This window comes from Equus przewalskii, chromosome 5 (assembly GCF_037783145.1).
Source record: "Equus przewalskii isolate Varuska chromosome 5, EquPr2, whole genome shotgun sequence".
NCBI classification, from domain to species: Eukaryota; Metazoa; Chordata; class Mammalia; order Perissodactyla; family Equidae; genus Equus; species Equus przewalskii.
This window is the reverse complement of record NC_091835.1, coordinates 64,516,327-64,539,091: the sequence shown is the minus strand read 5'-3', so window position 1 is coordinate 64,539,091 and position 22,765 is coordinate 64,516,327. Positions and strand designations below refer to the sequence as shown.

Sequence of the window (22,765 nt, the reverse complement as noted above, 5' to 3'; positions counted from 1 at the left end):
TTCAATGAGAAAATGCATGCAAAAGGCACATACCATCCGTGACTGAGCACATAGCTAGCTGTTATTACACTTGCTGTCATTATTAATCATTAGCCTCCTTTCCCACACAGTCGCACATAGCCAAGTGTGCTTTTAATGCAAACCTCTTCTACAGATAGACAGTGCAATTCCTTGGAAGAGAGTCTGGTTTCAGCTGTAAAACCAAGTGACGTTAAGAGCTTGAGGAAGTTTCTTGTTCAAATTTTTAAAAAAATTTTTGTTAACATGCCTTGAGAGAACGATGAGCAGAGCAAATATGAAGACATGTTTGGCATATGATATTTCAAACACCAGTTTCACTTTGTTGCTCACATTTTCACAATATGATAAGGAATAAAAAGAAAGAAAAAATAACATAAAAACTTACCCTTTGTTTTACATTTGAACCCTTTTTATTGGTCTCTTTTCTACGTTCATCTTCATACACTAGAACAAAGTCGATTCTTCGCTGGCCATCATTAAAATAGAGGGCGTCAGACTTTCCATTAAATTCTGCCTGTGTGGAACAGAAAAATTAATTTTAATATAAAATTTATAAATGTATATTTTCTAGCCTTAACAGGTACATTGATATGTATATAGACAAAGAGAAATACATCCATTGTTAGTTACTTGACCGAGAAGAGGTCATGGTTACCATGATCTTTGCAAGCACAGTCTATTCTTGGTGAAAGGAGTCCTTGAATTGAGCAATTTAGCATTACTCTACAAACCCATGGGGAAAAAAATCAGCATAATGTATGTAACACAATCATCCCAGAATTATTTCAGCCTCAATCGCAAAAGGAGTATCAAGTTTGGAAATGAACACAGTAACCAGAGGTGCCTATCTGAAGGGCTAAAGTTCATTTAACAAGAAGAGAAATCTGAGACAAAGCACTGTTTATAAAAATCTCATCCTTCTTATGTCGTATTTTCTAACCTTTTCATCATTTTTCATGACTTCTCTCTGGACCTCACTACTTTATAGAAGGTATCATTTTATAACCTTAAACAAATGCCAGAAGATGCTTTGATATATACAAGAGCTACACTGGTTATTAGTATTTGTCCCCAGATCCACAAGATAAACCCTTACTCCTAGCAAAATAAACAAAAAAAAAACCAGCAACAACAACAAAAAAATGAGCCTTTAATTTAGAGCCTAAATGCCTTATGGCTTAAAAACGAATAAACAACAACAGAACACAGACCGAATACAGTTTAAAACAATCTCAATTACCATATGGATTTGGATAGAATTGTTTTAATTTGACCTAAGGAAAGATTTGAGTATGTGTTCCTCACACAGCTCGTCACGATGCTCAGGAGAATTTTGCTGTTGTTTAAGAATCAGACTGCTTTTTAAGTGATAAATAGTATTTTCAAATTTTCCAATTCTTTTTTGTTACCAACTGACAGAGAGATTGCATTTTGCAGTCGTATGGCAGAACCACTTAATCATTAAGTGTGATTAATTCTCCTCTGCATTTTGTACAAGCATCACCTAATTTTACTACCACTTCCTCCTTTTCTTCACACTTTGGAGAAGATGTATTTTTTGCTAAACATAAACAATGCAACATTTGTCATTTCTTTCCTCTGTTCCACCATGGAGCATGTGACGATTTATTAGTAGTACTTGAAGCTTCTCCCGTTTGGCGGGTTCTTCCACTTGCAGAATGCAGGCAGCCGCATTTAACCAGGGATGCTAACCACAACAATGTCATTTTGCCTAGAGACCTTTCCTAGCCAGGGCACTGAGGGGCCTGGAAAACAAACACATCAATGTCTTAAGCTGATGCCACTATCCAGCTCTTTCATTTGGAGTTTAGCTATTTAAAACCAATAAACAGTATTTAAAGCAATACAAAAATGCTAAGCCCTGTCATCTTCTTTTCAGCTACAGAGTCCTTGAGGCCCCTTCAATTTCCCTTCCTTGCAATGAAGATGTTACTATTGGTGACAACCAGGGCAGTTGCTAGAGGAATATTCCGTATAGAGGGAAAAAAAGAAAGAATTTCTCAGAATGGCAAAGAGGCGGTGAAGCAGGGTGGAATATAGTCACGAAAACCTGGTCATCATTACAGAAGTCTGAAAAGGGCACAAAAGCAACTTGATCCTGTAGTTCACATTCTGTTGCCTTTGGTGGCATTCAGCAGGAGTTCGAAGCTGAGTTCTGAAGAATTAGGCCTGGAATGAGAACCACTCCTACACATGGCTCCGGGCACTCCTCCTTGCACAAACATTGCTCAGCCACACAGGTTGGCAGCGGGCTCCCAAGTAATCTGGTCTGCATGTACGTCTCTCATGTGTGATAGAAGATCATGGCCCTTTGTTTGGCGAAAAGCCCCACGGACTTGGCAACAGCTGTCTGTGTGAAATAACTAGGTCAAACTCTGATATGGTATCATTAGGAGGCAATGCGAGGGAAACAACTGCCAATTCTCTAGTGTTGTGAAATCCAGGTTTACCATCTCTTGGCAGAAGAAACTCTACTAGGCAACTGGGAAGAAAAGAGAAACTAAATGCTGGGCTGGAAAGAAGAGGGAACAAACAAGGGAATTGGCCTGAATAAAAAAGCTTGATTTATGAACACAACTGTGCTGTTTAAAAAAAAAAAAAAAAAAAAAAAAGCCTGGCTATTTCAGTAACAAGTTCCACTACTGGCCTAATTCACCCAACAGGACGCTGAAATGACAGAAAACAAAAAAAATAATTCCCCCCTAAAGTTGTGCTTTATATGAAGTAAATTTCAATAATTTCTCAAGATAAACACTGATAATCTTCTTTAAATGAGTGACTATTCAGAGATATATTATTCGAGGCCTGACCTCTATGCCTTCTCTGGGAGTCCACTCAAAATTTGATCTTTAGTCTTTTCTACCAAGGCAAATGGCACCAAGATAAAATACAAGAAAACCTGAAACCCAACTTTCCTTGTTCAACAGCTTAAATTTAAAAACACTTGAAGGTTTAAAATTTATCAGGTACAAACATTTTAGAGCTCAGAGCTTACGTACGGTTACTGACTTTCTCATCAGGGTAACTTATTAATTGTTACCCTGACGGTCTTAGGAAAATGTCTCCAACGCCAAGGGAGTAAACAGAGTCTCTAGCTGTTGATATTTCTTTCCTCCTGGGAAAAAAAAATCAAGTAAATTTCTAATTACAGTTTGGAGTCTATAATATGTTATATCTATTCATACCCATTGCCCTCTCTGGTCCTAAGAATACTAGAGTCCACCAATCTAGCATCATTTACTCATTTGTGGCAACCAGACCTAACATGGCACTAAAAGTTAATGGCTGCCATGGTTAAAAAAACTACCTATGTTCATTTGTCACTATATCCAAATAAGCCAAAACAATGCAGCCCACCATTGTGGAATAGCAACCTGACCACCTCTGTCTCTGGCCGTCGGCATTAACATTTCACACTTGGGATGAAAAGGAGACACGCTTGGTCTGACCACGGAGAGATCTGAGAAGTGAGAGCTTGGCCAAGTAGTGCAGGAGAGAGAGAGAAAGAAGGGAGGTCAGGTGCCATTTAAACAGTGATGTTTTCCAGGCCTCCCTCCTCTCAGCTGGTTTCTCTCCTCCTTTTATTTGTGGGGCAGCTCCTTCAACCAAAGAGCCCAAGAGGACAGGGTCCTCCTGAATCAAATCAGAATAAAAACACAAGCAGCAAGATTCCTCTGCACCGTGCTTTCAAGCTGGAGCTGTGAGTTCGAGAACATGAAAAAATATGGTTTTTTTGCTATTGGCTAGAAGGACGTGTGGGTACCAGTCCTGTCCCCAGAGCTGGTTGAGACTGCTGTTCAATAGGACGAGTGGGTGAGAAAGAATCTCCTAGTGGACAGAAAGACAAATCCAAAGATGAGTATTTTCTAGCAATTGCCTGGTAGGAAAATTTCTCATAAGCAATCTCTGAATAAAATGAGGCTCTGGATTTCTCCCTGAATATGATGCTTCAGACATACGAACGGTTACGTTGATTACATCTGTCTTCTGGGCGGAGAAAGAAGGGCTGGGGTGTGAGAGCATCTGGGAAACTGCTGCCTGAGTGTTAACTGCCCTGTGGCATTTGGGTCAGGTGTAGGCGAACAGCCCCTCTTACCCAGCACCCTCCTGGAATCCTGGCATCAGCACTTGGTGAGTCCACGAAATAACTTGCTGCTTACTTAACATTTGTCCAGCCTTACACTTCTCAAGTGTCTACGAAAGGAGTCCTCAAATAACCCCGCAAAATCAAGATCCTAAGTCCCATCTCACAACAGCGGCATCTACTTGGAGAGTTTAAAATGCTGAATTTAAATGATTTGCCTGAAATCTGGATAAAAAGTGGTCAGATTGGGATCTGTGCTCAAACTCTATGTGTCAGGGTGTCGGAACCTTGCTTTGGACAGTAAGTGATACTGTCTGACGGTACCTCTAGAATTTCCCAATAGTGTATTCCTGCCCTGATATGGCTTAATTTACTACAAGATTGGAGAGTATTCCAGGCTTATTTGGGTTAATGGTCTTGACCTTTACCCAAAGCAGGATGCAAGAAAGTTTCATTGTCTAACAACAATAGTTGAGGAATTAACACCACAAAAAATATCAAAACACTTACATAATCAATTTAAAAAGCAGTTGATATGTGAATGCAGAAAACACATGTGGCTCTCTGCAGTCTGTACAACTAACAAAACAAAGTAGGTAATTCCAAGAAGAACACAACAGAACAAAACAAACTTTAATCATAGCAGAAAACTAAAGTGAAAATATACGATCTCCTATTTTTCAGTAAACCCTAAATCCATGCACATAGCAAGTTCTAGGGAAACAAAAGTTTAGAAGCAAAAGACTTGGGTTCCAAGAACGTCCCTTGGTGGTGATTCTGTGTTGATCAAAGTGTACTCAGGAATGACCCAGAATGACTTTTGCATAAATCACACCGTCTCCTTCCCCATTCTATTAACTTCTGAAGGCCAGTGGCGAGGTCGTGTTCACCCTCAGTTCTCTGCTGAGCCTTTGCATGTAGCGGGAGCTCCATTCACTTTTTTCCTAGAATAAAAACAGACTTTTTTCCTGATGATTAAAGTAATATATACTTAGTATTAAAAAGTTCTGAAGATACAGAAAAGTATAAAGGAAAAAATGAAAGTCATAAGTAATCCCATTTCCCAAAGATGAGCTGAGCTTCTTCATATCTGAGTACATCCTTTTGGGTTTAAACACACACACACACACACACACATTAACCAAAACGGCAGCCCTCTATACATACTGTTTTATAAAAATCTATCAGACATTTTTCTAACTTGATATAAAGCTCTGCATCATGTTTAATAGCTGCACTATAATTTAGTTAAACAGTTCCTCCACCGATGAACACATAAGTTGTTTCCAATTTGTTGCTTTTATAAACATTGCTGCAGTGAGTATCCTTGTACATATCTATCTGTGCACATGTTCAGTTACTGCTTCCTTAGGCTAAATTCTAGAAGTGGATTTGAACTGATGTGGCCTTTTTAGAAGCTTTTGATATACAGGTTGCTAAACTGTTATCCAAAATATTTATAAAAATGAACACTTCCACCAACATAGTATGAACGTGCCCCTTTTCTACCTTCACTAGATACTGGACTTTTTCACTTTTCCCATAGTAGGCAAAATATTTTTTTTTTCATTTGCACTTTTTAATTAGAGAGCTCTAACATTTTCATGGATACTGCCTAATTGAATTACTGCTTTTGTGAAATGCCAATTACCATTCTCGATCTAACTGAACTATCTTATTATTTAATCCCTTTCCAGTAGATTATCTTAGGTTTTACTGATGAGATCCTAAAGACCACACAGGCAAATGGGGCAAGCAGTTGGAATGGCAATATAGAAGAGGCCCATAGGACTATGAAGTAAGTCCCAAAAGGGAAAGGGAGAAATATTCTAGGGCACGGTCAGCCAGCCCTGGGTTCAACAATGTTGATGTGTTTTCTGAAATGCAGACATTGAACTGGAATGTGCAACACTAGTTTTAGAGGTCAGGGTGTCCCCAGCTGACATACTTTCCTTTATAGTACGCATGCCACCTGTGTAACTACCAAATATCAGTTATATATTTTGACTCATATTTTTTTTAAATTTAGAACTTACCACTTACTCAGTTTATAAATTATTTCTGTTGCAAGTTAACAATTGTTATGTATAAATTCTTTAAAAATCATCCTGCTATTTTATCTTGGTAAATGGCTATAACTCATTCCCACATAGCTGAACTTTTTATTTTCAGTCATTTTTCATCAGAGATATAGTTCACTTATAAATATCATCAGATTGTGCCATGAAAATCATCGTCTTCTTCTTTGTTATATACACAAGGGAATGTTCACATGCCAACGGCCTCCCAATTTGGAATATGCATTTTGCCTTTGTTTCTCTTTGCTTGTGTTAAAATAAACTCTCCAGCTCTATTATTAGAACATCCCATTTCAGATGCCGGATGAGGATGAAGACATAATGCCTGGAGCATTAAGTGTTGTTAAATAGTTCCCTCTAGTCCATGCCGAAGAAGCAGTTTCATCAAATGCAGTTCTTGTCTGATTTTAAATATTCTTAAAAGTTCTGTACGAGACTTGAGGAAACATGAAAATAGAACTTTTAATGACCTTTCAATTAAAGCTTCCTTAAAAGAAGTTAAGTAACTAGGCTAGATAATAAGCTTTCTACTGCAGGAAGATGCTGAGTTCAGAGCTCTCTCACAGGGGAGGCACGCTCACTGAACTTTTTCCTTCCACCCACACCTAGCATTGCCATTCGGATTTTCATTAGCATGACTACAAACTTTTTTTGCTTTCCTGTTTTCCGACAGGCTTTCCACCATTTTAAAACCTCCATTTAAGCCTTCCTTAAAGGTAATCTGCAGAAAAGAAGAGAAACAAGGAAAGAAGAGTCAAAAAAGGAAAAGAAAAGGAAAAATGGGAACAGGTCTCTAGAGGTTGTTTTCATACTTTTCCTTTTCTAGAAGAAGCCATCATCTGTTTGCACTGTTCTCATCTGGCAGTGGGAACATTGGTGAAAGAAACGCGGGTCAGCTTAAACTGTAAGATATTCTCAATAAAGTCTTAGGAAACACAAAGTGATAGATGTAATAAAACAAGACCAGTGGTACAAGAGGAGGTTTGGGAGGCAATGGTTATCCTCCTGGCAGACAACCTCTTGAGGTTTCAGCATCCTCCAAGTGTCTTCTTTGCTTTAATATTCCATTATAGATGTAACATTCCTAAAACTTTTTTGAACCTATTAGCATTTTCAGTTTCTACAACCTCCTGAGGAAGAATGTTCTGTAGGTTTTCCACCTAGGCAGAATGGTTGTCTTAAATTACATTTTTGGACCTTTAAGAAATAGCTCCCAGTCTTATATGCTGGAATCAGAACCAAAATAATATCGCTTTATGACTTAATGGACTTTTATAACTTAACGGACTTTCACAATATTCTATCTACAACTTTATTTTAAGATCTTAGTCTTAAGGAAAAATCATTTCAGCGTGACTTCAGGTTCCCCTCCACCTACCTTCTTGTTTCTCTTAGTTAACCATATTTCAACTGTCTTTAGCATATCTATTTTCAGTTCTTGGGAAACTGGTTATGGCTCAAAAATATTTACTGACAGTTCTCATTCACCAAATCCATGGCTCTGAACTTTCCCCCTTTTCTCAGTCACCTGCCACACAACTGACCCAGGTTACCAGCCTCTGAAATTCGATGCTTTTGAATGAAGAGCTGATCTCATAGAAGGTGATTATAATGCGAGAACGAAAAGAAAAGGGAGTTTCAAGTTACAGCCACTCAGACTGTTGGGCTGAAGAAGACAGATAAGGTGTAACTGAGGGTGTAGCTAAGGCAACAAGTCTTAAGCTCTTTGCTAGGTTCCCATGTAATTCTTCTTCCGACTCCCTTAAAGTTACAATCCGTCACTCCCCGAGAGTACTTCATCTTTCACTGGAGGTTTCCATTTCTAGTTGAAGAACTGCCCTGAGTTATTTTTAACTTTTTAGCTGCTCAGGGTTTGCAGCACAAGAGTCCTGTCATCAACTGTAAGTTCCTCACTGGACTGTTATGTCCAGTCCTTTGGCCAAAATCTCAGACCACTTCTCTGAGAACTGATGTTTGTAACCGGATTCAAAGCAAGAGGAAGAAAAGCAAATCAGAGTATCTAGTGCCCAGCAAAGCTAAGGATTGTGACAACCCCTTTCAGTTGGTAATGTTTATAAAGATATTACTTTCTCTCCTTTAACTCAAGAAGCAGTTTACAAGAATGGCTGTTCTTTGTGGTATGAAAATGAGGATGCAGAGATGTTTCCAAAACAAAATAAAAAACCCAAATGATTCATTTAAAACAATGGCCTAAAAATGTTTCAGACTGACAGCAGATAATAAATAAGACCTTATAAAATCCTCTTCCCGTCAATTATTGGGAATTTTCAGGAAATAAAGTGCTATGAGGAAATGAATTTTCAGATAAACTTTATATCAACTAAAAAAAGGTTACTTCATGGGGGCTGGTCCATGGCATGGTGATTAAGTTCGTGTGCTCTACTTTGGCAGCTGGGGTTCGGATCCTGGGTGTGGACCTACCCCACTTGTCAGCCATGTCGTGGTGGCGACCCACATATAAAGTGGAGGAAGACCGGCACAGTTAATAGCTCATGGCTAATCTTCCTCAAGCAAAAAAAGAGGAAGATTGGCAACAGATGTTAGCTCGGGGCTAATATTCCTCAGCAAAAAAAAGAAAGTTACTCAAAATTGTGCTCAAAATTTTCTCAAATATAGTACATAGTATTTTTTGATTTCTTAAAGAGAGAATATTGAACATAACTTAGCTGCTATGATTATTACTATTAAGGAGGTAAAAATGAAGGGAGCCTAAAATAAGAATAAAGAACATGGGTTTGGCATCTGGCAGAGCTGGGTTCGAATCACAACTCTGTACAACTAGCCATGTGCCTTTGTGTATATATTTTATCTCTTTAAAACTAAGTTTATTCTTGTGTAAAAAGGGGGAAATCGTAGAAAGAAATGCAAAGATATTGTGAAGATTAAGTGACTGATGCATGTAAAGCAAAGCACAGAGCCTAGATAGAACACAGTAAAAGCCCAACAAATGTGAGCTGTTGGTATGGTCCAGTTTAAGACATCACAGTTCTTTATTGATTACTAGCTGTGATGGGTGCACTCACAGACTTTATTATCAATAGGAACTTCCAGCTACATCTTGCTTTTCCCCTCTTCCATTATTCAGGTTATGAGGCGTCACTTCCTTTTGCTGTCAACTTACCTGTCTTTAATAGGTATTGCACTACCCTTTTATTTCCTCCAACCAGATTAACTGAATTTGTTGAAATTCTTTGAAATTAAGCGTTGGTGCTTTGGTTTTGGATGTCAGAGGTTTTTTTTAGCTTTATCCAAGTTTTGAGTAAAATGTGATTGAAGCAAAGGGCCTCATTCCAGAAATGCATAAAATATGGCAAGGGTTAATATATCATCCTTAAATTGTATTCTTCCCCTCCTCCAACCTCTTTCAAAAGAAGTCTTATGACATCTGGCACCAAATATAACGAAAACAATAAGATTAATGAATTGTAAATAGAGAGAGAGAATCCGAGCCAGAGAAAGGAGGAAGAAGAAAATGTACTAACCACTGAGACAACTGTCATGGTTGGAATTTTAACATGACATTTGGCACAAATGCTCCTGGTAGCGGGACAAAAAGGAAATGTGTTCAATGATAGAGTTCTTGTTATCAGAAAAAAGGAAGGTGAATTGACAGACAGGACAGCTGGGTCCAAGGAGACCGACTGGGGTGTTAATTGTAATCTAGTTAGTAAGAGTCAAGAGTGCAGACTAGAGTGATGGCAATAGATGGAACAGAGTGAAATGGAGACTAATTACTCCAAAGGTAGAAGTGATATGAGAACTAAAGACAAAAAAAGTCAAAGGTTACTGGTATATTGTATTTTATAACCCCAGTTCCTTGCCAAGGATATTGTTTGTTAGAGACGTGGACAAAAACTGGGTGTTTCTATATATATGCTGCTTTCTGCCTCTACTCCTTTGCTCAGGTGATTTCCATTCCTGAAATCTCTTTCCCTCTCTCCTTACCACCTAACCAAATCTTACTTCTCCTTTAAGGTCCAGCTCAGTTTTTCTCTCATGAAGCCTTCCTAACAACTTGGGTTCATGCTTCTTTCTCCCTCACTATACTGCCTATGCCAAGGGAGGCATGTTCCATGGGCCTCTGGGGATTCCTGACACACTTTCAAGGGGCCCATGGGGTCACAACTATTTTTATAATAATACTAAGATGTTATTTATCTTTCTCATTGTATTAACATCTCCCATGATGGTGCATAAGTAACGGTGGGTAAAACAGCCAATGTCTTAGCATAACTCGGCAGTGGTACCAAACTGTACTAGTCATCATTGTATTTTTGACATACGGTAAAAAATGTCACTTAACAATGTTCTTGATGAAGCTGTAACCGTTACTCATTTTATTAAATCCTGACCCTTGAGGAAACAGGTTTTTAATATTCGATGTGAAGAAATGGCAGTGCTCATAAAACATTTCCACTGCACACTGAAGTATGATGATTGTCTTGAGGAAAAGGGCTTACGCAATTTTTGAGTTGCCAACTTTTTTCCACAAACACTTTTACTTGACAGACAACTGACACAAAGTTCAGTTATACAGACTTGGGTATTTAGCAGATATTTTCCCCAAAATGCACAAAGTGAAACTGCCATTTCAAGGAAAACAACTGACCATATTTATTGCTAACGATAAAATTCGAGCTTTCAAGCAATATTAGAATTTAGGACAATTTGTATTCACCACTGTGAATTTGACAGCTTCCTAATATTCAGTGGCTTTCCTGATGAGAATGCTAATAAACATAGTTTTTCTCATATTGTATAATAAAATGGGTTGATCTTTGTAAAAGCTGCTTAACTCAGTGAACCAATATTTTCCAACAGCCCCATGCAGGGTGATAAAAATCAAGCTTGGGGAAAGATCTATTCAAAATGCAAGATAGCTTTTTAATATACAAAAAGTTCAGTGATAAGGTTTTACATTCCACATTGCAACCAGCCTTTAAGAAACTATCATTTGTTGAGTTTTAATATGGTATCAAAGAAGAATATCCACAATTACCTGTAAACGCTTTAAAATAGTCCTCTTTTCTGACTACCTATCTGTGCAAGCTGGATCTACTTCATATACTTCAACCAAACAACATACTGCAACTTTTAACTGCAGAAGCAGATATAAAAATCCAGCTGTCTTCTCTTAAAGAGATCTATAAAATATGTAAAATAATGCCACCTTACTTTTTTGTTTTAGAAAAGTTATTTTTCATAAAAATATCTTACTTATGTTCATGTGTATTGAGTTTAGTATTGATTATGTTTAAATGAATATTTAAATTTTTCCAGTTTTAAGTTCTAATATAGTAAATATCAATCAATATCCCCACATAAAAAAAGCTCTTTGGGGTCAATACTTTATCAAGAGTGTAATAAAGTGTAATATAAAAAGTTTAGAACTACTGTTCTATACCATTCATTTTGGCTCTTAATTTCGCCGAATATAAATTATAATAGTATAATATAATCCATATACATTATAATGTCATCTCTTTTATGTATACACACTATTATTATAGTTTGATGAAAACAATGAAGTAAAAAATCTGTTTTTGTTTTTTAACCTATAACACCTAGGAAAGTAACCCAACAGAACTGCTGAATTGACTTGAGACAACATATTCAGGTCAAAGTGTTTAATAGAAGCATCTTAGTCAAGTTTTATAAAGGTTCAGTCTTGTTGGTTTCCAAAGGCTGCTCCAGATGGCTTGGAAAATTTAAGACCACATTCCAGCCCGATGCAATTGTCAGTTTCTATATTCCATTAACGTTTTTAATGGTTACATTGTATTCAATCTAAGTAAAGTATTTCCCTCCTCTCTTCGCAGTTCCCACTTCCTAGAATCTCCTCTGACTTTGCCTGGCCAGCTCCTCTTTATGGAGCCCTTCCTTGACCTGCCTGATTCACTTAGGTCTCTTCCTTATATACTCTCAGAGCACCTTACACTCAGTTCTTAAATGTGACGTCTCACAACTTTAATTATCTAGCTATTTATGTATTTGATTGTCTGTCTGTCTCACTAGAGTATATGCCCTAAGGGATATATTTCAGTGATATTTCCCAATAGTACCAGCTTAATATGGTTATAGAAATATTAAATGGATAAATATTATTAAATAAATCAACTGAAATTAATTAATCCTTTATCCTGTGACATTTTGTGACACGATAGATAAAGCAACAAGAGGAAGATTTCATTACACATCACAGAAAAAAATGAAATGATCTGATTTCTGTTTTTAAAGGAATTGTTTAGAGAATAGAGAGTGGGTGGCAAAGTGGTCATGGGGAGACTGCACGAGTCCAGAGAAGAAAGGTGGCAACCTATTCTGATGGGGTAGTAACAGGGATGAGAGAAAGGGACAGATAGAAGCTGAACTTACACTTAGAATCAGCAGATCAGAAACAAGGTGTCAGGAGGATTCTCATGTTTCTGGCTTGTGCAGCTAAGAGGATGACGATTATATTTATCAAAATTCAGAAAACTGGACGAGAAATATGACTGGGAGGGGACCAGTAAGAGTGTGAGATTTCCAAGTGGAGATATCAGGGGTCTGGGGTTGAGAGGGAAGATCTAAGACTATAAATATGAACTTGTGAGCTGTTAACAGAGAGCCTGTAATTGGAGCTAAGGAAGTGAGCGTAAGAAGAACGAGAAAAGACGAGCTGGGATGAGCTCTGAGGAAATCTAACAGACAGGAAGGGCTTGGGTGGAAGAGGAGGGGAAAGCATAAAGGTAGAGAAGTGGTAGGAAAGACAGAGAAGTGGCCGGAAAGATAGAGAAGTGGCCAACCATAAGGTTGTCTTTGATTCCATTCCCTACTCCCTCACTTCTCATCTCTCTTCCTTTCCACTTCCTCTGTGTCCACACCCCCTACACTGGGACTATAAGCATCGTCTACGTGGCCTGCTTGCTTTCTGGTTGTCCTTCCAATGCATCCTGTATACTCCTGCCAGACTGATCTCTCTATAGCTGCACTGTCCAATACAGTAGCTAATAGTCACATGTGTTATTGAATTAAATACATGAATTAAAACTAAACAAAATTCAAAATTCAGTTTCTCTGTCTCACTAGCCACATTCTAAGTGTCTCCACAGCCACGTGTGGCCAAGTGGCTGTCGTGCTGGACAGCAGAGTCAGAACATTTCCATCATCAGAGAAAGTTCTGTTGGACAGTGCTGCTATAGCATTGTCTTGTCTTTTCAGCTCAAACGTCCCAACCCTTAGTCCAACACTTCTACATTAGACCCTAAACTATCTTTCTAACTTCATCTCCTCCCACTCCCCTAGAGCAACTCTATGCTCAAAACAAACTGAGCACCTCCCTCGTTTCCACTTTGATTTGTTTATGGAATGCCATTAGAATACCCTCCTGTAGCATATCCACTGTGATAGTTAGGTTCATGCATCAGCTTGGCTAGCCTATAGTACCCAGCTATTTAATCAAACACTAATCTAGGTGTTGCTGTGAAGGTATTTTATAGATGTGGTTAACATCTATAATCCATTGACTTTAAGTAAAGGACACTATTCTCAATGATCTGGGTGGGACTCATCCAATTAAATGGCCTTAGTGGGGAAATTGAGGCTTCTCTGAGAACAAGAAATCCCACCTATAGCCTGCAGGGTCAGTCCCTGCTCAAGGGTCTCCGGGCTGCCCTTCCTGCCCGTGTGCCCTATGGAGTAGACCCCACAACAGCAGAAGCCAATTCCTTGAGATAAATCTCTTTAATATCTTCCTCTCTCTGTGCACACTCACAAGCATGTGTGTACATAGCTACAGATATGCACACATACATATATATACACATATGTGTGTGTGCACGTGTGTGTGTATATATATCCCACTGGTCCTGTTTTCTGGTAAAACCTTAATTGGTACAGATTTTGATACTGATTTCAGTACCTATTGAAATGTACTCTTCAAACTTGAGCTATATACCACCTCCTTCAAAAATACAAATCTGATTTTTCAGAAACAGTGATTCTTAAACCTGGCTGCATATTAGAGTCACCTTCATAAACTTTACATAGACATATTCACGTTCTAACCAAGACCAAGGTTAGCACCTGAAGGTGGAGCCCGGCCTTCACTCTTTAAGAGAGATCTTGAGGTGATTCTGCCACACAGCAGGGGGCTGTGAACCGTGGTCATAACCTGAACCCTTCTAGCGCTTTCATTCTAAGTGCCGTTGGAACTCATCCCACACTGCACACTGCCTGACATTCTTTCATTCAACCATCAACTAACCAGCATCAACTGCATGACTGACATCTGTCAGATAATAAGACAATGTGCAGGAGATAGAGGCAACAGTATACCCACTCTTGGCCCTGAGGGTAAACACTGAGATATGCTGCTTGGCATTCCTCAAAGCATATTGATTAATAAATATTAAATGACTGAATAAATGAAAATTTTACTGCAAAATTTAGTGACACTGCTAGTGGTTTATTCAAAATAGTGCATAATTTAGATAGCTCTTATTTCTAGTTCAATTGAAAATTCTATTAGCAAGTGTTAGTAAGTGCTCAACGTATTTATTTATTGATAGCAGTGATAGCACTGTTGGCATTTTATAATCTTGCTGGGTATGATTATTTCTCAACTCACTGATAATCTGGTGGACACCTAAGTGCCTGTATCTACTTTCTCAGGAGCCTAAGTCACAAATGCTCCTGTGTGCTCTTCTAAGGAGAATAGAAGCAATTCCTGCTGCCAACAGAGTCTGATTTCACTGAAAAGGGGATGAGAAGGTGGGGCTGTGGCCACTTCAAGGCTGGCTAGCTCCACGCCTGCAATGTGCTTTGTCAACTCTAAGCACCCATAAATGTTAGATAAGACTTCTCACTGTATTATTATTTCATGAGTATGCTTTTAAGAGAGTTGAAATGCTTTTCAATCACAGTGCAGTCACTGAACAACACCCCAGCGATGAAAATGTGCTGATTTTTCTGTTTTTTATACATGAAGAGATGGAGGTCTTAAAAGGAAAAGCGACTTGCCCACAGGGGACCGAGAGCAGGGCTGCGTAGGGACAGAGGGCTCGCAATTCCCTGCAATTCCATCTTACACTCAGCTTCCTGGAGGGAGTTTTAGAATGACTTTCCCTTACCAAAAGAAAAAGTAGAAACACTTTTCAAAGTCTCAGAAGTACCTCGTCTCATTCACCTCTCTCTTCTTCAATCTTCTTACTTTCCTATTTCACAAGACAGTCTATTTACTGTTTGAAATGCTGGTACATCATTAGCATCACTGAACGATCTGTCCAAATTTGCATTATATGTTTTTATTTTAAGGGATGTGGGCTTAGCAGTCAAATTCTACTCCAGCTCCAAGGACGGTCCTGACTTGACATACTCTAATTCCTACTAACATCGTAAAGATCCGTATTACTGGTTTGCCCATTATAATTAATGAAAATGCTCTTTGCTAGTTATTACAATCTGTCAGGTCACATTTATCTACATTTCAGAAAGTGACTTGGGAGAAGGAACTATAAACGCATTTTCTTTTTGAAGGAGCCATTAGAGTTTTCCAGGTAAAAGTATATTTATAGTTTGTTGGGTTTTGTTTTAACCAGAGATAGACTTAAGGAATACATTTGAGACTTACAGTAAAGATGCACTTTTTATTATTATTCGTTGAAATGAGCAAAACTACAGTTAACTAGTGGGACTTCAGAAATAAAAGGATTTTAAATCATCTTTCCAAAGCCCTTAAGCCTTCCAAATTAATTAAGAGTTCAGAATATGGGAGGAACAGCTACAGTTGAAATCCCACTGGTCTCTCATTTTGAATTTTCCAGGAATCCCGTGAATTCATATCGTGTATACATTTCCACCAAGTTCTGTGTTTCTCTTTAAATTTTTATTACAACTTTTTACATTAAGGCTGTTTTTTAGGTCATGGCACGGTCAGGTTATTTACCAGCAGACTCTCAACTTTAACTCAATTCTTTTGCTTCTGTGGGCTTTTTTGGCCATTACTGTGATATGCTTCTAGATGACTTATAATCAAATGAGTTCCATAGTAAATACTGATAGCACATCTTTGTTCCGAATGCCCAGGGCTCCCTGCTTTCCTCCCGCATGTTTTTGTCAAATTAATCTTGACATTCCCCAGATAATAGATAGCTTGTTGAATTTCAAATGGGATCCTTTGTGGGGCAGGAGTTCACAAAGCATTTTACAGTCAAGGGTTTCTGAAAATAGGGGAATAAAACCAGGTAGAATGAACACTGTCATATGGAGGAAAGGGTTTTAATTAATTATATAATTTGACTGATGATGATAATAAGTTGAACGAGGGAAAAAAATAAAATGAAAGCAACTCAGATTCATCAGTGAGCCACATATAACTCACTGGGGTGGTATATTTCCAGAAACATCCTCTTTTTCTCTCATTCCCCACTTTCTATCAGCTACCAGGTCCTGCTACACATAACACATGTACGCCCTTCCTTAGCATCCCCACGGACACATCCTGGTTCAAGCATTCATCATCGCCTGCCTAGATTGTTATCCGGTCCATCTGAATTTGAACTACTCCAAGGAGTTAAGGTATTTGAATTATGAGAATGTCTTTCTACTGAAATGACATCGGTCTGCCTATATATACCTTCTATTCGTGGGTCTTCGTAATATATTTTGCAACTCCATCCACCAATTATCATTATCAAATATTTAAACTTGTTGTGATGTTCTTGCCTGAGTGTCAGGATCCACTACCATGTTGACCCTTTTCCGTTCAACATGCTTCCCCTTAAAATGCAGCGCCCATAATGGGAGGTGCCTTTACCAATACTGAACAGGAGAAGCCTAGTTCTTCCTTTGTTCTGGACACATAGGTACAAATGCAACCTAGATTTGCATTAACTTTTTTGACACTGTTATTACATGTTCAATTCATACTGAGTTTAATTAGCCGAATACCTAGGCTTTTCACGTGACCAGTCATTAGCCTCAGCCCTTAGGATCTTTACTTAAGCAACTGATATTTATGAATTAGGAGCAGGAGCTTACTTTAATTCATATTGATTTTTGTCTCCTCTACAAATTGATTTCTGTCCATTATTCCACAGTCTTGGTAAGGGCAATTGCCCAGAAAAACACACTCTCACCAGGCCCACATTTCTTCATTCCGTATTTAAATGCAATTTTTCCGTATACCTTGGTAAAATCAAAACACGCAAAAACGTCTGTGGCTTTCTCCTGTTCTACCAGTCTAATAGCACCTATTTAAAAAAAAAGTAATGTGCTCAGTTTGACGTGACTTATTTTTATTGAAGTCTTGTTGGCTCCTGATGACCTTTTCTTTTCCTAGCATTCACAAACCATCTGCTTAAAAATCTCATTCTGTACTATTCCCAGAGATTAATGCTCCAGCTTCAATGTCTCCATTTATCAGAATTTAGTCTATGCCCAACTTTTACCCTAACCCTGCCCCTTTTTGAAAATTGTCACATTTGTCCCCCTATACTATTCTGCCACCTGTCCCAGTTCCCATATCAACTCAAGATTACCAACTGTGGTTCCATGAGCAAATCTACAAGCGCTTTTAATACCCTGGCTGATACATAATTTTTCTAGCCAGGAATTTAAACTCATTTGGAACAATTATATATCCCTTTCTAAAATATCCTCATGCAGCATGGGCTTCTATAGCCCCTCACGAGGGCTTGAATCATTTCAATCTAAAGTTCGCCTTCATTAACAGAAAAGACAAAACAATAGAGAAGCTGATAAGCTCGTCTCTGTCATCTCTGTCGTCTTCAAGTTTTGGACCAATCACTTGCTTCTTCAGGGTCTACCATAACTCAAAATCCATCAATCTCATCGCACTAAATATTTTTTCACAAGTGTCAACTCACTCACTCTAGACTTTAGTTTCACTCTCACATTTTTTAGTAATAATGGAAAAAATAAGATTGGAGTGTTCCAGCGGATTATTAGTACAGAATGATAATTTGCTAGCACTCTGAGTTAAACTGACTTTAGTGGGTGTGGCCTGGTTGGGCCTAGAAGCCTAATCACCATTTATGACTGTTTCTCTGGGGAAATACATTCTGCATTCTAAAGAACTGACTCAGAAAGAAATTTGCGATGGAGATCTTGGCATATTAAACTATTTTTGCTCCTACCCCCCAATCCTAGAAATCCACAAATGTAGCTCCTGAATCAGCCACATAAAACAAATGAACAGGTCCCCATTCCTCCATATTCAGGCAAAGTACACATTCCATCACTTTTTGTTCTTAAACGCACAAAAGGCTTTCAACGTTGATATGCCCTGTGAATTCCTACCACAGCAAATGAGCCAATTTAGCAGTTCTTACCAGCCAGTTTATCTGTGATTTCATTTCCCCTTTCAAGAGACCTTTTGCCAAGCTAACATTCCTATGTTTGGTTTTTTCGGTTGAGCTTCTTTACTCTTTTAGATTGGTGAATTTAGTGCCAAAAGCTACAAGGCAAAGCCACTCTATTTCTCTGTTTAGAGAAGGCACACGAGTGCAAGTCAAGAAATGCTTGAACGGGAGGGTGCCAACTTATTCCCAGTCTTCAGGAATGTGAAGATCCTGGGAGCTGGAGGCTGACCTTGGGATTTAGTTGGGTTTGTGGGATTAGCCAGAAAGACCTTGGACTGACCATAATCTCTCTTAAGAGGTCCAGCACCAATTCAGTTGCCTCAGGGTCATTTTGACTAGAAATAACCAAAACGAAGTCTGGATTTCGGGGGAAAAAAAGGAACACTAAAAAGGATGCTTAATGTACTTTGAAACAAAACATGACCAACCGCTTTGAAACAAAAATCTGCAGACCTGTGGGCAGCTGGTTTTGATTATTCTCTCACAGCTTTCACATTTCAAGACAAGGAAGTAAGACTGACATTCTCTGTGTTCTCTGTGTCACTTCCAGACCATTACTCCTCAATGTTCTTGGGGGAAGATCAGTTCCTTTTAGGTCCATGCAAGTAAATATTGTCCAGGGTTTCCTAGAGCCTATCATTTCCTAGTTCCCAGCTTCCGTTTCTGGTTCATTGGAAATTTGGTCCCTGGTTCACATTTCCCTGTCCAGTCGGAGTCCTCTATCACACCAGAAGGACATCTGAATCCACAGGCATGACCAGTGCACCTTGGCCCCTCAGTAACTTGACTTCTTATCACCAATGATCTTCTCCTTTTCATGCACTAACTGCCATGGTCCCAGCCTGGACCTTGCCATCATTTGAAAAATTCCCTTTCCAAAATCACTTACTCAAGAATCCCTCTTTCTGACCACAAATAATATCTAGTGATTTCACAATGAGCTCTAAGGCCCCATGACTCTTTCTAATCAATCTGCAGATCCTTTTTTTCCCTGCCCTCCTTTGTAAGGTTACATTTTACAGCTCATCACTTCAGTAACACTTTGGCCAACTCTACTCTTTCCATCATGCCCATCTAGCAAAGCCCCAACTCTGGCTGAAGCCTGCCATTTGCTTTTTCTGTGTCTAAGTGCCGCTAGAGAAAGCCATAGAAGGGCAGTTTGGCATCATTGTAAATTAAGGCTTATCAGCCCCACACAGGCCCTTACCACTGCCCAGAAAACCTAGAACTTTTTCCAGGTTTTTCCAGGTCAGTTTGGTCTCCTGCTCTCCACAACACTTCAAAGTGCCAACTCCTTCAGTGTTCTCTTCACTCTCAACAGCTAAAATTGAAGCTGTCGGATGGGAACTCCCTCAGCTTCTCTCCATCAAATCCACAGACCAACAGCATCAACTCTCTAGGAGTATACCTTAGGAGACATTGCTCCTATCTAATGCTCCTATCTAATGGTGATTCCTTCACATGTGCTTGGAAAGCCCTTTTCAAAGCTACTCTTCTCTAGATTCAATTGTTCCTCTCATATAGATCCTTCTTATAAATATTTAAACGTTTTCAAGGCTCTCCATCTCACGGAAGGAAATCATCTCTGGCTCTCCTATTCTCCTTCAGTTCTCTCTCCCTCTCTCATCCTCCAGCCCTTCCTAGTCAAACTCCTTGAATGAGAGGTCAGTATTTTCTATTTTCTTTTCTTATGTTCATTCCATAATCCACTCTAATCTGGATTAGACTGGCATCCCCAATACTCTCTAGAAATAGCTCTATATAAGGACACCAGTGACCTCAATGCCTTTTCAGTATACACCTAACTCAGTGGTTCTCAACTTGGGGCAATTCTGCCCCAGGGGACATTTGGCAACGTCTGGAGATATCTGGTTGTCACAACTGGGGAGGGGGTCCTTTGCATCTCGTGGGTAGAGGCCAGGGATGCTGCTGAACATCCTACAATGGACAGGACAGCTCCCCACAACAAAGAGGTATCCAGTCCAAATGTCAGTGGTGCTGATGTTGAGAAATCCTGACATGACTGAGTCACTACGCAACCCCCAAAATTACTCACCACTTCTTCTGTTTCTCAGTTTCTATCTGCCACTCTCCAGATGTTCCTCCTACCTCTCTGGTCATCTCCTTTTGTAGCCATCTACTGCTCCTAACTTACTGCCCCCTCACTCTTTGGAGATTTAAGTTTTGACTCACTGTTATTTCTCCAATACATTACTCCTGACATAATTCTTGGGGATTTCCATATCCACACATGTTATGCTTCCAACACCCTGTCTTCGCAACTCCACCCAGCCTCAGCCCCTCATTCCGATGTTCATATCTCAGACCCTGTCTTTACCAGTTACTGTAATTCCTCCCTCAATTATAAACATCTGACTCTTCAACTACCAACTCATTTTTTTCCAGTTCACTCTCTCCAATACCTGATGCCAAAAACTATCAAACCCCACTAGAGTCTAAACCTATTGATCGTATTGCCTCACCTTCCTCATGTCCATGGTTCTCTACTCTCTTGCAAACACCAGTAACTCTCTTACCCTTGTCTTGCTTTGCTGAAGTGACTTGGGGAAATCCCCAAATGGTTATATCCAACTCCTTGCCTGTCCCATACCTGCTCCCCCAAGCTGGACTTGAATGGGAAAAGCACACAACCATCATGCCCACCAACCTCAAGTGGGCTCTTAGGGCTGCCAGACAATCATATTACATTTCCCAGTGCATTTACTCCCAGATAACTGCACCATACCTTTTCCTCTTTCTCCCTTCCTCAATCTAAGCTAATGCCTTGCTTCCCATTTCATTGCTAAATAAGAAGCAATCAAGAAAAAACTTCAACAAATTCCTACTAGAAAATCTACTGATCTAATTCCCCCTGTGCTCCAATACTCTGGCTTCCTCCTACTTCTAAGAATGAATCATCTCTACAGCTATGGGGGTAGGCCAACCCCTCCACTTATGGACAAGATTCCATCCCTTCTTCCTTCTCAAGGATGTCATTCCAGAAATTCTTCCCTCTCACTCTTACATCTTCAGATTTTCTCTCTCTATTGGAATATTCCCATCACCTTACAAACAGTAATTCCTGCCACCTTAAAACTAACTAAATAAAGCAAAAAACTCTCTTCACCCTAATCCCCTTCTAGATAATATCTCCTTTATCTGCATTCTTGTTCAGGAAAAAACTTTTGAAAGTGTTATCTAAATTCCATGTATCTAATTCCTTTTCTCCCCTCCCATTATGAATCGTCTCTACTCCCTCCACTTTATACTTTCTTTGTTTGGCTTCCAAGACTCTCCTTGTTTCCCTCCTAACTCACTGACTCCTCCTCAGCCTCCTCTGCCAATTCTTCCTCACCACCCTGACCAGTAAAACAATGGAGCACCCAGGGCTCAGTCCAGGACCTCTTCCTTACTCTACCTCTCTCACTCGCTTGCTGTTCTCATTCAGTCCCACAGCTTTAAACATCAGCTGTATGCTGACAATTCCCAGATCTCTAGCTGGACCCCTCTCTTTGACTCCATACTCATACATCCAAATGTATACCAACATCTCCACTTGGACATCTCCAACTTTACACACACAAAACAGAATTTTGATTTTTCTCTGCATACTCTTTCTTCCAACTGTTCCTTCTGCAGTGGTCCGGGTCAAAACTTTGGAGTCATTCTTGACGCTCTTTCTCACACACCTCACATCTGATCTGTCAACAAATCCTATTGGTTTTACCTTCAAAACATACTGAGAATTTGAGTATGTCTCCCTACTGCCATAATCAACACTCAGGACCAAGCCAACACCACCTCTCACTTGGATTCCTGAAAAATCCAGTAGGCCTCCCTGCTTCTGCTCTTGTTCCTCCATAGTCTATTCTCACCACAGCCAAAGTGATTCTGCTAAAACATAGGTGAGGTCAGAGCAAGTCATTCTTCTGCTCAACAACCTCCCCCCATCCTACCCCCAGTTTATCCTCCAAAGGCTTACCCTCAAATAACTTCGTAACTCAGAGTAAAACCAAAGTGTATACAATGGCCTATAGAGTCCCTACTATCTACTACTTTCATCATTCTTCATTCTATCCAGTCACGGAGGCCTCCTTCCATTTCCTCAAACATATCGCAAATTCCCACCTCAGGACCTTTGTCTATGCTATTCTTTCTGCCCGGAATGCTCCATCTAA

At 39.3% G+C, this 22,765-nt stretch overlaps 1 protein-coding gene across 8 annotated transcripts in view; it reads right to left on the bottom strand.

Moving 5' to 3' along the window:
* The window catches only part of ANO6 (anoctamin 6), a 187,899-nt gene that overhangs the window by 87,966 nt on the left and 77,168 nt on the right, over positions 1 to 22,765 (bottom strand). For all 8 annotated transcript variants that reach the window (XM_070621109.1, XM_070621107.1, XM_070621115.1 and 5 more), the window contains one exon: positions 407 to 535. In XM_070621109.1, coding sequence (XP_070477210.1) covers positions 407 to 535 — 129 coding nt within the window. The remainder of the gene's footprint in view (positions 1 to 406; positions 536 to 22,765) is intronic.